The sequence below is a fragment of the Triticum aestivum genome, chromosome 1A, assembly GCF_018294505.1.
Source record: "Triticum aestivum cultivar Chinese Spring chromosome 1A, IWGSC CS RefSeq v2.1, whole genome shotgun sequence".
NCBI classification, from domain to species: Eukaryota; Viridiplantae; Streptophyta; class Magnoliopsida; order Poales; family Poaceae; genus Triticum; species Triticum aestivum.
In genome coordinates, this window is record NC_057794.1 from 555,709,564 (window position 1) to 555,724,979 (window position 15,416).

The 15,416-nt window shown below is 44.9% G+C and overlaps 2 protein-coding genes and 1 non-coding gene across 3 annotated transcripts; 2 read left to right on the plus strand and 1 right to left on the minus strand.

Annotated features, from left to right (window-relative positions):
* The first annotated feature begins 224 nt into the window (after positions 1-224).
* On the plus strand, positions 225-3,149 carry LOC123067269 (serine/threonine protein phosphatase 2A 57 kDa regulatory subunit B' kappa isoform). Its single transcript, XM_044490146.1, has 3 exons — positions 225-506; positions 756-1,977; positions 2,535-3,149. The coding sequence occupies exons 2-3, from the start codon at positions 814-816 to the stop codon at positions 2,865-2,867; spliced, it is 1,497 nt and encodes a 498-aa protein (XP_044346081.1). The 5' UTR covers positions 225-506; positions 756-813; the 3' UTR covers positions 2,868-3,149.
* A 296-nt stretch (positions 3,150-3,445) lies between these two features.
* Positions 3,446-3,518, minus strand: TRNAE-CUC (transfer RNA glutamic acid (anticodon CUC)). The gene has a single exon. It is a non-coding gene; the product is annotated as a tRNA-Glu (tRNA).
* A 10,127-nt stretch (positions 3,519-13,645) lies between these two features.
* Positions 13,646-14,444, plus strand: LOC123180928 (uncharacterized). Its single transcript, XM_044593120.1, has 2 exons — positions 13,646-13,737; positions 13,872-14,444. Exons 1-2 carry the CDS (start codon positions 13,713-13,715, stop codon positions 14,354-14,356), a joined length of 510 nt encoding a protein of 169 aa, XP_044449055.1. The 5' UTR covers positions 13,646-13,712; the 3' UTR covers positions 14,357-14,444.
* The last annotated feature ends 972 nt before the right edge of the window (positions 14,445-15,416 follow it).

The window sequence follows — 15,416 nt, forward strand, 5'->3', positions numbered from 1 at the left end:
TGAGGTGAGTTTAAGGGCTCTTAGCGAGACTGTTTGTAGTACTACTACTCCTGCTACGAACCAAGAAAACAAACACGGTGACATCGTGACTGACTGACTCGTGGTGGTGGTGGTACAAAAAAAAATGCTTCTTTTAGTTTTTCCTTTTTGAATGAAAAAAAATATATGAATGACGAGGACGTCCGTACTGTTTCCCGTATTAACAAAACAGTCCGCGCAGCAAGCGAACAAGCGTCCCCTTCCCTTCCTGTCTGCTCCCTCCCCCACCTCACCTCACTCCTCTTCCCGAGAAGAAGCGGAGCGGACCACGCGCAGGCAGGCACACAGATTTCGATCCGCTTCCCCAAGCCTCCTCACGAGCTCCCGACCGACCTCTGTAGCTACCGGCCTCGCCGCCGCGTCTCGGCGCACGGATCCGGAGGGCGCCGGCCTCCGAGGCCCCAGATCCGGCGCTGTTCTGGTGGGGTGGCTGGCACGCACTTGCTGCTCTTGCTGCGCGCTGTGAGGTAGGTGCCTGGTGGGTGGCCGCCGCCATTGTCGCGTCCCTTTCCTGGCCGAGGTTCCCCAGCTTCGGTCTAGCTCGGCTTGGTTATCTTCGTGTCTGGTTGGAGCTCGCTGGGTCCAGATTCAGCTGCATTGGCCCGGATTTGGAAGATCTTTTGTACAAAGTTCACTGTTTGCTGCATCTAGAGCTGCCAGATCTTTCTTCTTGCTCCGCCTAATCCCTCTCCCTCTCCTGCTTTGCTGCTCCGAAGGCTCTGCTGTGCCATGGTGGCGCCGGCGTGAGGGGGCTCCTGGGCGGACGCGACCAAGATGTGGAAGCAGTTCCTCAGCAAGCTGCCGCGGACCAAGTCCTCGGGCGGCGGCGGCGGCGACTCGGGCCAGTGCAGCGGCGGCGGCAATGGCAACCCGATACAACGCACCAGCAGCGTGCCGGCCGGCGGGGGCGGCCGCTCCGCCTCCACCATCAAGCGCATGTCGTCGGCGGTCTTCCCCTCCAGCGTCGTCGCCGGGATCGAGCCGCTCGTCGCCTTCAAGGACGTGCCCAGCTCCGAGCGCCACAACCTGTTCGTCAGCAAGCTCGGCCTCTGCTGCGCCGTCTTCGACTTCTCCGACCCGGCCAAGAGCTCCGCCGAGAAGGACATCAAGCGGCAGACGCTGCTGGATCTCATCGACTTCGTCGACTCCACCAGCGGCCGCTACCCGGAGGCCGTCATCGCCGCCTGCTCCAGGATGCTCGCCGTCAACCTCTTCCGGGTGTTCCCCCCGAGCTACAGGTCCGGTGGCTCGTCATCCGGCGGCGGCGGCGAGGGCGACGAGGACGAGCCGATGTTCGACCCCGCGTGGTGCCACCTGCAGCTGGTGTACGAGCTGCTGCTCAAGTTCATCGGATCCAACTCCCTGGATGCCAAGATAGGGAAGAAGTACTTCGACCACTCCTTCATCGTCAGGCTGCTCAACCTGCTCGACTCCGAGGACCCCAGAGAGCGAGACTCCCTCAAGACCATCCTCCACAGGATCTACGGCAAGTTCATGGTGCACCGGCCGTTCATCCGCAAGGCGGTGAGCAACATATTCTACCACTTCGTGTTCGAGACCCAGCGGCACAACGGGATCGCCGAGCTGCTCGAGGTGTTCGGCAGCATCATCAGTGGCTTTGCATTGCCTCTCAAGGAAGAACACAAGATCTTTCTCTGGAGAGTTTTGATTCCTCTGCACAAGCCGAAGTCAGTTGGGGTGTATCTCCAGCAGCTGACATACTGTGTGACACAGTTTCTAGAAAAGGACCCCAAGCTTGCCGGATCGATAATCATTGGTCTGCTGAGATATTGGCCGGTGACAAATAGTCAGAAGGAGGTGATGTTCCTGAGTGAGATTGAGGAGATCCTGGAGGCTACCAGCATGGTGGAGTTCCAGAAATGTATGGTTCCATTGTTTCGGCGGATAGCTCAGTGCATCAACAGTTCTCATTTCCAGGTAACTTGCCTTGCCCCAAGTAACACAACGCGGTAATTCTGAGTTCTTCAATGTTCTGTTGCAGTATTCTTAGATGCACTACACTTGTTTCTGCCACTTAAACTAGACACTTCCATATGGAATTTATTTAGGTGCTTATGTGGTGAAGTCTGAAGAAGTTAGCACCACTCAAACAGAATGGGTCATGATTACAAAATAACATTCTTGATCAAGCTGTCCCCAAAGGTTCAAACAGCTACTTGCTTATTTTTGGTCCCTCCATGTGCCTCATATTTGTGATTAGAATGTGTGGACATGGCAAATGAGCAACAGATGTCTGAACTCTGAAGCCCTCGAAGTTAATGTTGACAAATGGACGACATATCCAAAGTAGGCCGTCGTGTTATCACCTAATGATTATATATTTTCAATATCATGAATAGCAGACACTTGGGCCGGCATTAAGCACTCAAATGAGTTCACACATCAGTTTGTTATGGTCACTTAGTTGGCTGACATATGCTCTGAATTTTCTATTACAAATGGTTGTTGGCTTAATAAGACTGTTTCTTCTTCAGGTTGCTGAAAGAGCACTCTTCATGTGGAACAATGATCACATCATCAGCCTGGTGGCACAAAACCGGCAAGTGATCATGCCCATCATCGTTCCGGCGCTAGAACAGAATGGCCAGAACCACTGGAACCACGCGGTCCTGAACCTGACCGCCAACGTAATGAAGATGTTCTCCGAGATGGACGAGGAACTATTCTCGGCGTGCCTAACAAAGTGCAAGGAGGACGAGGAAAACCAGGCGTCGATGGAGGAGAAGCGGAGGCTGAAGTGGGCGAAACTAGAGTCCGCCGCAGCTCTCCAGCCAGTGACTGGCCACACCGCCGTCCTGGTGGGGTAGGTCACCAACCGTCGGCGATAATCTTGTCGCCGCCACCATCATTTAGCGTGTGTTTGGTCGGTGGAGGTGCATACCAATGGTGTTCTTCCCCTGTTCGGTGAAGCGCGCCCAAGTGATGATCGACTCCAGGGCTCGTCGTTTTGCTTTTCTTCTGTACGTTGTAACTATGCCCACTATGTGTATGCTCTAGAGGCAAATGTACCTGTGAGCGAGCGCCTTGTGCTGAGACTCATTACCTGTAACTTTTGCCTGTTTATTTATGAACATTATCCTAGAGCTTAATTCAAGTGTCTAGAGCCATTTCTCTCGAGCAAATGTCGGGTTGCCGAGCACGATTTCTTTCTGAAATGTTGCGGCTTTGATTCTTGTGTTTTGAATTTGACTGTTTCTGACCATGTGGGAAACAAAACCTATCTGAATGATGTCAATCCTAGATGTCAGGGCATTCTAGTTGTTGTATAGATCAGAAAATAAAATGCATTAGCTCTGTATTTTAAATGAACAGAGTATTACCTGAGTAAACTGCATAACTAAAACAAAACTTGCAAAAGAAAAAAAAACAGTAGGTTTACAAAAAATTCCGTCGCCGGGACTTGAACCCGGGTCTCTCGGGTGAGAGCCGAGTATCCTAACCACCTAGACTACGACGGATCTTGGTTTTTTTACACCACTGTCAGCTTATTAATTTGCAAGAACCCATCGGCCAAATTAAGAATCAGGCAAAGAACAGAGCACACTCTGGAAAATGAAAAACGTCAAGGGTTCAACAAAATTACAATTTGCCAGTTCTTTTCAGGAAGAAAATCAGGTCATGGTTTTAGGCATACAAATTTCACGCATTCTTCTCCAATGAACCGCACACAGATTACTTGGGATGTCAAGAAGAGGATTGAACGAATTCTATAGAAATTTTGGAGGATTCTAATCTTTCCCTATGAAAGCCCTATGGAGTATGGATCATAGGATTAGGTCATCAAATTGGAATGTAATCCAATCCAACGCCCTTCATTCCATAGGAATCTCAATATGATCTCAAACCTCATTTTAAGAAGTCCAATGCACTTGCACTTGCACTCTATCTACCCTCTCCCATCAATTATCTAAAATTCCGGTGTGTTTCCCTGTGCAGCATCCCCAGTCACCTCTTATACATACCTATGTTTCATAATCCTACTCCAGTGTTTTTCTGTTCCAGTGATTTAATTTTCTGGAATGCAAAGAAGCCCTAAATGTGCGAGACCATGAGCCAAACATCATCCTTTTTGATGTTTGCTCATGTCTCCACCACACCTTCGGCCCACTACTAGTCATACCCTAGCTTGGTAGGAACATGTGCCATGTTTACAGAACTTGGCCACCACATCGTCAGTGTACAATACATATGCATGCTTACTAACTAGGGTTTGTGTTGATTATTCTTAATATACTAGTCCATCCATTTCATAATGCACTGCATATAGATGTTTTGAAAAATTAAACGTCAATAACTTTGATCAAGGTTATAAAGAAAAACATTTAAATACCAATAAATATAATTAGATATATCATGAGTCATATTTTTATATTGTATTTATCTGATATTTTACTCGATGTATTTGGTCAAAGTTTACGAGGTTCGACTTACGAAGAAAAACTGTACACACCATACCTCGTAAAATGAGTAACACTACATCTACAGGCATTACATACCATACGGACAGGTTGACATGGGAAGATTTAATTGGAAATGGAAATGGGCGGGGCCCACCGAATGAAATTCAGGGGGGTGGGGGGTGGGTGGGTGGGTGGGTTATTACTTGTGAATGGAAAGACCCGTAGCGTTTAAGTAGGCCACCCTAGGTCTAGCATTTTTGTTATAGAATGAAGGGAGTACTATTTATGTTCTCTTCTTATTTTCCTTCTTCCTTTTGGTGGATGGATACTCTGTTTTTTAACTTCGTTGCAAGACGAGTAAACTTCTGTTAATTTGTCTCAAAAGAAATTGAAAAAATGCCTATGCCTATAAGAGGTGGCAATTGTGCCGATCTGCCCTTGTCTTTCTACCCTTTGCCCTCTTACCGCAAATCTGCATCCAGATTTGGTTACAACATCATATCAATTTTTTGCATCACATAAGAACCCCAAAAGGAAGAACAACAAGATAAGAAGAGAATATCAGCACACGTGCTATAGGGGAGGGACTATGAGGCAGGAGCTTTGGCATATGAATCATCTTGCTGGCATGTTTACTGCTAGCTAATGTACTTCTATGCATAAGTTATTTTTTGAAACTGGCTTACGACGGTACTGCTCACCATCTAGGAAGCGATCTCTCCAATGGAGTGTGGTGATAAGGAGGAGGCAAGCGGCGGTGCGGGGGAGCATGCGATCTTGTATGTCTGCAAGGAAGGTTGATCTTTTACTTTAACTAAGAAAGAGTTATGATCTTGAAGCCGAGGGGATTGCATTTAAATACACTTTAAATATCACAATTATTGATTTAAAGGGGGGGGGCACTGCCCTCCTTGAGCATTGTTGGCTTTTCTTACTTCATAGTACTATTTATATTCTCCTTTTATTTTCCTTCTCCCCTTTAGTGGAAGGCGTGGGCCTCGCCATCACCATCACCCAGTTCCTCTCGTCGGAGCCGGCGGAGCCACCTGTACTGGCACCACTGATGCGCTGAGTGTTTGTCTTGGTCGCTACTGTGCCGCAGCTTGGACTGACCGTTGATACGTCTCCGTCGTATCTATAATTTTTTATTGTTTCATGCCAATATTATACAACTTTCATATACTTTTGGCAAATTTTTATACAATTTTTTGGATTAACATATCGATCCAGTGCCCAGTGTCAGTTCCTGTTTGTTGCATGTTTTTTGTTTCGTAAAAAATCCATATCAAACGGAGTCCAAACGGGATAAAAACGGACAAATATTTTTTTGGAATATATATGAATTTTGGGAAGTGAAATCAACGTGAGACGATGCTCGAGGGGCCCACGAGGCAGGGGGTGCGCTCCTGACCCTCGCGGACACCCCGTAAGGCGGTTGTTGGCCTTCTTTCGCAGCAAGAAAGCTAATATCCGGATAAAAATCGTGTCCAAATTTCAATCCAATCGGAGTTACGGATCTCCGGGAATATAAGAAACGATGAAAGGCCAGATCTGGAAACGCAGAAACATAGAGAGACAGAGAGACAGATCCAATCTCGGAGGGGCTCTCGCCCCTCCCATGCCATGGAAACCAAGGACCAGAGGGGAAACCCTTCTCCCATCTAGGGAGAAGGTCAAGGAAGAAGAAGAAGAAGGGGGGCTCTCTCCCCCTCTCTCCCGGTGGCGCAACATAGTAGAAAAGATAATGTACAATCATGTTATTTTTTTGCGGGAATCTTATAAAGCCTAATTAGCTCGAGATGATGCAACATAGTAGAAAAGATAATGTACAATCGTGTGTACTAATTGAGAAGAACATTGAAAAGGGGAAGTACACATACGAAATCGTAAAAGTAAGAAAAAACATTGTAGCAATAAAAATATATTAAATTGTTGTACTTGCGAAGAAAGTCCGTGTAGAATTTGGGTTAGTTAAACAAAGGTTTGGCGGTAATCTGAAGGAAGATATGCAAAATAAAGAATTCTTGCTTAGAAATTTAACCGGAGGAAAGTTCAGAAATGGATGAATGATACTCAAAGGAGCCGGACTATATATTTTGTGTCCCATATAATAGCTCAGGCATGTTTCCATACATTAACATATTCCACATAGCTTTACTCACCCTAAAAAAATATAGCTTTACTCCAAATCCATCAAACATATATTAGACACTTAAACATGAAACCAGAGCCCAATTAGAATATTAATTGCCCATTCTCAGTTGAGAAATTGTTTACGTTGATCTGGACTCAAGTTTAGCATGTGGATCGTATTTAGCATCCGGGAAGTTCTTCTTGATGACTGAATGCACTGCAATACCATCCATTGAGTTTGATATGAAAAAAGCAATTATACAGACATAACAAAAGTAATAGAGAAAGTTTACATTGTGTGATTTCTATCAAGATGCCAAATAAACTATGTTTAATATCATAATCTTTTGTGCGACATCTTTTGGTATTATGGAAAGAATGCTTAACCGGCAGAAATGTGACTACTTATTTGGTCAACAATAACATATACTACTTGGCACGTATGGTTAGAATTCACTAATGCTTGATATGACTTAAATATGTCAGCTACACGATCTGAGTAGACATTAGCAAGTGTGTCAATGCAAGAACTTACGATTTCAAGAATTACACTTTTCTTGCATATTAGTCTTATCCAATTTCTGAGAAATGTAATATGTTTCTAAACATTGATCAAAAGAAAGGATGAAGTACAAATTGTGGTATGTTGAGAAGTTCTTTTGGAAGAGAGACAAAGTTATTGGTTAGCTTTTCAGTTTTGGTTATATAATATGATAGCAAATCAGTGAGAGCGGTCATTTGGAGAATTAGAGTATGTAAATGACACGCTTGGGATTATATTTTTTTGAGCCCGCTAGTAACTCCAAATGGAAGCAAGAATTCCTAGATGATGATTAATCATTACTTCACGTTTTTAACAGCCGCTAAACTACTCTAACAGGACTACAGGAGCATGAATAATGGAAACCATTGACGAGAATTGATCCTTGCAATTGATGTGCTTCACATTTTTATTTTGTGTTTTTATTTATCTATCTATCACTACGAGATTTGATCCTTGCAATTAACCGCCAAGGGATTGACAACTCCTTGTTTGCGTTGGGTGCAAGTATTTGTTATTTTGTGTGTACGTACTGCTAACGAGGTGTTGCTTGGTTCTTCCACTTGATTGATAACCTTGGTTCTTATCTCTACTCTACTGCATCATTCTCTCCTCTTCGGGGAAATCCTAACACAACTCACAAGTAGCACCGACTTATATCCGATCACAGTTAGAACTGCTCCGAGGAAACCACGGTGGTTCCCTAAACACCTTCTCCTGATCAGGAGAAATCATTCCCGTCGAAGGGATTGCAGGGTAATGTAGCAGAAAACAAAAAAATTCTGACTTACGCACCAGCCCAGGACCACTATGAAGATGCATACAAGGTTTGATCTAATCGTTACCGACTTGAAGCACGCCAGAAGGAGATCATCGGTGCAGATCCCCATAGCTTGGATTTTACAATCTCTCAACCGCGAGGATGTTCTCCCTCGGAAAGTTCCTCAGGCGGTCCCTTGGACAGCCCTTCAGGAGGCCCTCGGACAGAAACTCGATCAGATCCTCGGACAGAACCTCATCATATCTCTCGAACTAAGATCAAAACTATGATCTCTCTACCGGATTGCACACATACGGTGTCAGCTATCCTGCAGGGCTTCGCCATCCAAAACTAGGCCCTATCGAAAACTAGACAGCCTTCTGGCTCTAGGAAACTATTTCGTGTGAGAGAGATAGAGATGGCAGATCATGCATGCCTTGTGTTTGAGAGAGATTGAGTTAAATTGTGAGCTCTCTCCACCTCTATTTATAGTGGGAGGCAAGGGGTAGAGGGCACCTGAAAATACCAAAAGGTCCTTGGATATTTTCCACCCAAAAGCCACCAAAAGAGGGAGGAAACCCCTTGGGTGGGTCCCACACACCATGGACGGTTTGGGCTGCCACAAAGGCCCCCCCCCCACCTCCCCAAAACATGCTCCACAACTTTAGCCACAAATCCCCAATAGGTGGCTTTCAAATAAAGCCATCAAACATGGCAATAGTGTTGCCTACATCATCCCATGATTCATGGGATCTTGTCACCTCAGACTAGGACAAGAATTTTCTATGATCATTTAATCTAGAAAAATTCCCGAAGGTCCATAACATACCCGACACCTTCTAAAATAATTCTAGACGCATTCTGGAACATTTCAGTGTGATGTTTTTATCTTCGAAACACTTCCACTGACCCCAAAACATTTTCGGTTTTCTCCCTGAAACTTTTCCTTCCTTCTCCGAAACTTTTTCGAAAAAATTTCTCTGACTCCCTATCTATTACTTAGCAGATAGATTACCCTTAAGTGTGTGACGCTATAGGTTCGATGAAGTGTAGACATGACTGGAACTCTTTCTGATCAATGATCAATAGCGGAACCATGGACATCCATATTGGTTCCTACACCCACACGAATGAATAATCTAGTGAACCTGTAGTTGTCGTGTGCTATTCCTGTTGTTTCACTGTGGATCAACAACTTTGTCCACTATGCCAGTTTCCTCGTTACCGGTTTTGTTCTCTTTTCTCGTTTCCACATTCTGGCATCCTTGTGATCAAATCACACTATGTCTGGCCAGATGATAATGGATACTGAAAGTGCTAGTGATCTACTAGAGGGGGGGTGAATAGGCGATTTTTATGAAAGTCTTTAAAACATGGAAGTTTCGAAGACAAACGATAGAAACAAACCTACTACCATGCAGCGGAAGGTAGACTACACTAAGCAAGCCATAGTCAAGTATTCAATGAAATGAAAGGACAGAGACTAATAGCAGCTAGGCAGTATAGATCAGGATGGAAGATAGTACGAAGCCAATCAGAACAAGCAGTCACGCACTGAAGACAAATAACTAGTGCAAACAGGCAAAGACTTCACAAGGACCAATCAGCAAATAAAGAGATGGGGAGGATGGAACCAGTGGCTCGTTGAAGACAATGATTTATTGGACCAGTTCCAGTTGCTGTGACAACTGTACGTCTGGTTAGGGGGGCTGAGATTCAACTCAGAAGACCACGTCTTCACCTTATTCCCCTTGAGCTAAGGACACCCAGTCCTCGCCCAATCACTCTGGTAAGTCTTCAAGGTAGACTTCCAAACCTTCACAGACTTCGTTCGCCGGCGATCCACAATGACTCTTGGATGCTCAGAATGCGACACCTAGCCGGCTGGAGGATACACAGTCCTCAAGTGTAATAAGTCTTCAGATCACACAGACAGGAAGACTTCAGTGATGCCTAACACTCTTTGGCTCTGGGTGTTTAGGGATTTGTCCTCGCAAGGAATTCTCTCTCAAAGGCTTCGAGGTGGGTTGCTCCCAAACGACAAAAGCCGTATACTAACTCTGAGCAGCCAACTGTTTATGGCTGTAAGGGGTGGGTTATTTATAGCCACTAGGCAACCCGACCTGATTTGTCCGAAATGACCTTGGGTCACTAAGGAACTGACACGTGTTCCAATGGTCAAATATCAAACACACACGACAACTTTACTTGGGCTACAAGCAAAGCTGACTTATCCAGCTCTGAATAAGATTTGCTCTCATAGTCTTCGCTCGAAGACATAGGATTTTGGTTAAGCATCACTTTAGTCATTCTGACTGGTTCACTTGGACCACACTTAATAGTACGGTGGTTCCTATGACTCAACAAGGAAGAAAAAGAACGACGAAACAACTAAGTCTTCGCGCTCCATAGTCTTCATGCAATGTCTTCTCTTGTCACAGTCTTCAATGTGAATGTCTTCACATACCACCTTTGACTTCAATGTCTTCATACATTTTTAGGGGTCATCTCTGGTAGGAAAAACCGAATCAATGAGGGACTTCTACCTGTGTTATCCTACAATTCTCACAAACACATTAGTGCCTCAACCAGGTTTGTCGTCAATACTCCAAAACCAACTAGGGGTGGCACTAGATGCACTTACAATCTCCCCCTTTTTGGTGATTGATGACAAACTGGTTAAAGTTTTCAACGGGGAATAAAATATGTGAAATTGTAAAGGATAGGGTGTGCTACGTCTTGAGCTTGTGTTGGTTTTCCCCGAAGAGGAAGGGATGATGCAGCAGAGTAGCGTAAGTATTTCCCTCAGTTTTTGAGAACCAAGGTATCAATCCAGTAGGAGGCCACGCTCAAGTCCCTCGTACCTGCACAAAATGATAGCTACTCGCAACCAACGCGATTAGGGGTTGTCAATCCCTTCACGGTCACTTACGAGAGTGAGATCTGATAGATATAATATTTTTTGGTATTTTTGGTATAGAGATGCAAAGTAAAAAGTAAAAGCAAAGTAAAAAAGCAAAGCAAGATTAAAGTGATGGAGATTGATATGATGAGAATAGACCTCGGGGCCATAGGTTTCACTAGTGGCTTCTCTCAAGAGCATAAATATTCTACGGTGGGTGAACAAATTACTGTTGAGCAATTGACAGAATTGAGCATAGTTATGAGAATATCTAGGCATGATCATGTATATAGGCATCACGTCCGTGACAAGTAGACCGAACGATTCTGCATCTACTACTATTACTCCACTCATCGAGCGCTATCCAGCATGCATCTAGAGTATTAAGTTAAAAACAGAGTAACGCCTTAAGCAAGATGACATGATGTAGAGAGATAAATTCATGCAATATGAAATAAACCCCATCTTGTTATCCTCGATGGCAACGATGCAATACGTGCCTTGCTGCCCCTTTTGTCACTGGGAAAGGACATCGCAAGATCGAACCCAAAGCTAAGCACTTCTCCCATGGCAAGAACTACCAATCTAGTTGGTCAAACCAAACGGATAATTCGAAGAGACTTGCAAAGATAACCAATCATACATAAAAGAATTCAGAGAAGATTCAAATATTATTCATAGATAGACTTGATCATAAACCCACAATTCATCGGTCTCAACAAACACACCGCAAAAATAAGATTACATCGAATAGATCTCCACAAGAGAGGGGGAGAGCTTTGTATTGAGATCCAAAAAGAGAGAAGAAGCCATCTAGCTACTAACTATGGACCCGAAGGTCTGAGGTAAAATACTCACACTTCATCGGAGAGGCTATGATGATGTAGAAGCCCTCCGTGATGACGGCCCTCTCCGGCGGAGCTCCGGAACATGCCCCAAGATGGGATCTCGTGGATACAGAAAGTTGCGGCGGTGGAATTAAGTTTTTGGCTCCTGTTCTTATTGTTTGGGGGTACGTAGGTATATATAGGAGGAAGGAGTACGTCGGTGGGGCATCGAGGGGCCCACGAGGTAGGGGGTGCGCCCTAGGGGCCGCCCCCACCCTCGTGACCGCCTCTTTGACTCCTTGGAGTAGGGTCCAAGTCTCCTGGATCACGTTCGGTGAGAAAATCACGTTCCCGAAGATTTTATTCCGTTTGGACTCCGTTTGATATTCCGTTTCTTCGAAACACTAAAATAGTCAAAAAACAACAATTCTGGGCTGAGCCTCCGGTTAATAGGTTAGTCCCAAAAATAATATAAAAGTGTAAAATAAAGCCCAATATAGTCCAAAACAGTAGATAATCTAGCATGGAGCAATCAAAAATTATAGATACGTTGGAGACGTATCAGGCATCCCCAAGCTTAATTCCTGTCCGTCCTCGAGTAGGTAAATGATAAAAAGAGAATTTTTGATGCGGAGTGCTACTTGGCATAATTTCAATGCAAATCTTCTTAATTGTGACATGAATATTCAGATTTGAAAGATTCAAGACAAAAGTTTATATTGACATAAAAATAATAATACTTCAAGCATACTAATAAAGTAATTATGTCTTTTCAAAATAACATGGCCAAAGAAAATTATCCCTACAAAATCATATAGTCTGGCTATGCTCTATCTTCACCACGCAAAGTATTTAAATCATGCACAACCCCGATGACAAGCCAAGCAATTGTTTCGTACTCTAACTTTTTCAAAACTTTTTCAATCTTCACGCAATACATGAGCGTGAGCCATGGATATAGCACTATAGATGGAATCTGGGGCTACTTCCTGACAAAGATGAATTACCCGTTCCACCTTAGGCCGGCCTGTGACACTGATTCTCTGGATAACTGGTGGTTGCAGTCCTTGGATGGAATTCCTTTTCAGCCAAGCTAAGACTTCACCTCCTGGGCATTTGCAGAATCTGGGGCATTTACCTCCTGAGAATCTGGGGCATTTACAAAGATGAGCTAACAGAATTTTCAACCTGAGGACCAACTGATTTCCTGGGCATTTGCAGTGCCATATTTGATGAGCTGCACTCCTGGTTACAGGCTGGAATCAAATTGGTCATGTGGCTAGGGTAGTTGCTCTGCTCAGCCTTGAATACACGAGTGAATTTGTAATTACTTCCTAGGATTTTCTTTTCCTTTCTCTTTCTCTGTTTTCGAACTTGTTAGAGTTGTTTCGGTGTGCTCTCTCGGCCATGCATCTTGGCTGCGTTTCGTCAAAAAGTAGGACAAACAAAAGCTCAACCAATAGGCTACAACCTTATTCTGAACATTTGTCTACAGAACTTGTGTATCCCTCTTTCTGCTTCTTCTATGTCCGCTGCTGGGTTGGCTATGTACCACAAAAACTCTCTAGCATTTTGCTGAAAAGGAGTTACTGTTATGCTTGTTACTTTGTTTCAGGTCTGATTCCACAAGTTTCTTAGCACTTCTGACATAGCTCTGTTCTTCTCGCTACAACAGGAGCAGAAGCCAGAGGGTCCTGAGAAGCAGGAGGACAAGGCGAGCGCCAGCGCAGGAGGGGACGAAGGAAAGAAGATCTCGGAGGTGATACGTGTGCTCTCTCTTCCCTCTCCTTGGCACGCACGCAGTACGTGTGCCCACAATTCTATCCTCTCTGAAGCACAATCCATTGCCTTGTCTGATTTTATCTATTAGTTTGCACCTAAGCAATAAGTGAGTTTCTCACTGTCCAATCCGGAGGCAGTTTGTCCTTATCATCGCAACGTCAAATTCAAAACCATCGACTTTTTTTGTCCAAGCTCTTTAGCACTGCATGACATGCTGCTGGCGGTTTTGGTTCAGGACCCCCGCCCCCCCGGTGACTCCACGCAGGCTGTGGTTCGGGACCCAGAGCAGCCTCCGGCCAACCGTGGGATGCGTGCACTGCCCGGTCTCCTAGGTATGTCAAATGCATACTCATCACGGCCTTCTCTGCAAATTTCATCCTAGAATTTCAATATCCATTCAGATTGTAAATGTTTCATATGCGTATTGTTACACCTGCTTAATGGAGTACTTACTTTGTACTTACAGGAAATGATCTCAAGTCTATCAGCCAGCTTTTCAACGTCACGGCCGCCACAGTGGGCTTGGGGCTGCTGCTTTTTGCCTTTCTGGGGATTACGATGGTGCCAAACAAGTCCCTCTTGCACAGTGCATCGACATCAACCTGCCGCGTCACTCCCCATGATATTGCGCGGCTGTACGCGGTGGTAGGCATGGGCCTGGCCATCGCCATCACGCAGTACCTTGCGTCGCTGCTCGGCGCTTCTGAGAAGGAGGAGACGGCGGAGCTGCGCCGAGTTATCGTCTTCATCGCTGCTGTGTCGCAGCTGGGACTTACCGTGTGCTTCTTCTGGAGCCTTATGCTTGCCGTGTCACTTCGGATGGGGAAGGCGCACTGCTGGCCACAGGGCACGATGGCTGCGATGCTGACCGGGATGGCCATCTCGTCCGTGCTGAGCGTGTACATGTTGTACATTGGCATTGCGTGCGTCTTCGGGGCCAACACCAATTGACAGCCTGGATGTGCATGGAGTTCTTCATATGGCATTATGGCTTCACTTCTCCATATATAACTAGTACTGAAACTCGATGACCGGTTTGGCACTTCAGTTGTAAGCGCTTTGTGCCTCGTTTAAATTAGTACGGTACTTTGGAAACCTGATGATGGTATGTATGCCTGAACATTTGCGACTTCAGTTGTAATGAAAACATGGTCACTTCTAGTTCTAGTTCTAGTCGTCCTTATCTCAGTCGAACGACAGAAACCTCTATAAATCTAAGCTAGCCAAGTAATAACTCCGGTGGTTGGAATCACTAGCTGACACCTCTAATTCCACTGAATCTGTACATGTAAACTAGAAAAGCCTCTTAAGAAAAACTAGAAAGTGTGCACAAATCTAAAAAATGGCAGTGATCATTACAAACACCTCCACAGATTGAGGAGCATCAACTTGTTTACGAACAGGCACCCACTGATGGAACACAAAAAGGTTGGAACTTGACGTGACAAATGAATTCTTTGAACCGACGCAACTGATGAACATCTAGTCATTAGCACTAGAGTCAACGAGCCAATGGGTCATCCAATTGAGCAAAACAGTTCGTGTTATGTATTTGTTTTTACTAGGCGCCCAAGCAGAAGATCATGAACTTGTTCTCCGGCAAATATATTCCGCAGAGAAAGAACACTTCCTAGAACCCACAGTTTGCTATGCAGCACCGCAAAGGCTTGTTGTCAGGAACACAAGAACGCTACAATGCTTAATACTTTCAACATTCCGTAACAAGAAAGTTCATGTTGCAAGTTTTCCAAGGAGCAAGCACTGCAAAGGATAACATCATTTTAGGTATCAGATGTGTTACCCCACCCTACGAAGAACTCGTTTACTGTCCTTAAGCTCATCTTCTTCCGGATCCAATAGAGGAACCACGTCTTTAGAAAACCTTGCAAGCTCTTCTTCGAATTTCCTCAAGTTGTTTTCTCAAACTTCTACAGGCCTTAGGTAGTTCATCTGAGCGTTGCTTAGTCCATCGATCTATTTATTCATTTCAATTCAGGATTAGAGAAAGGAA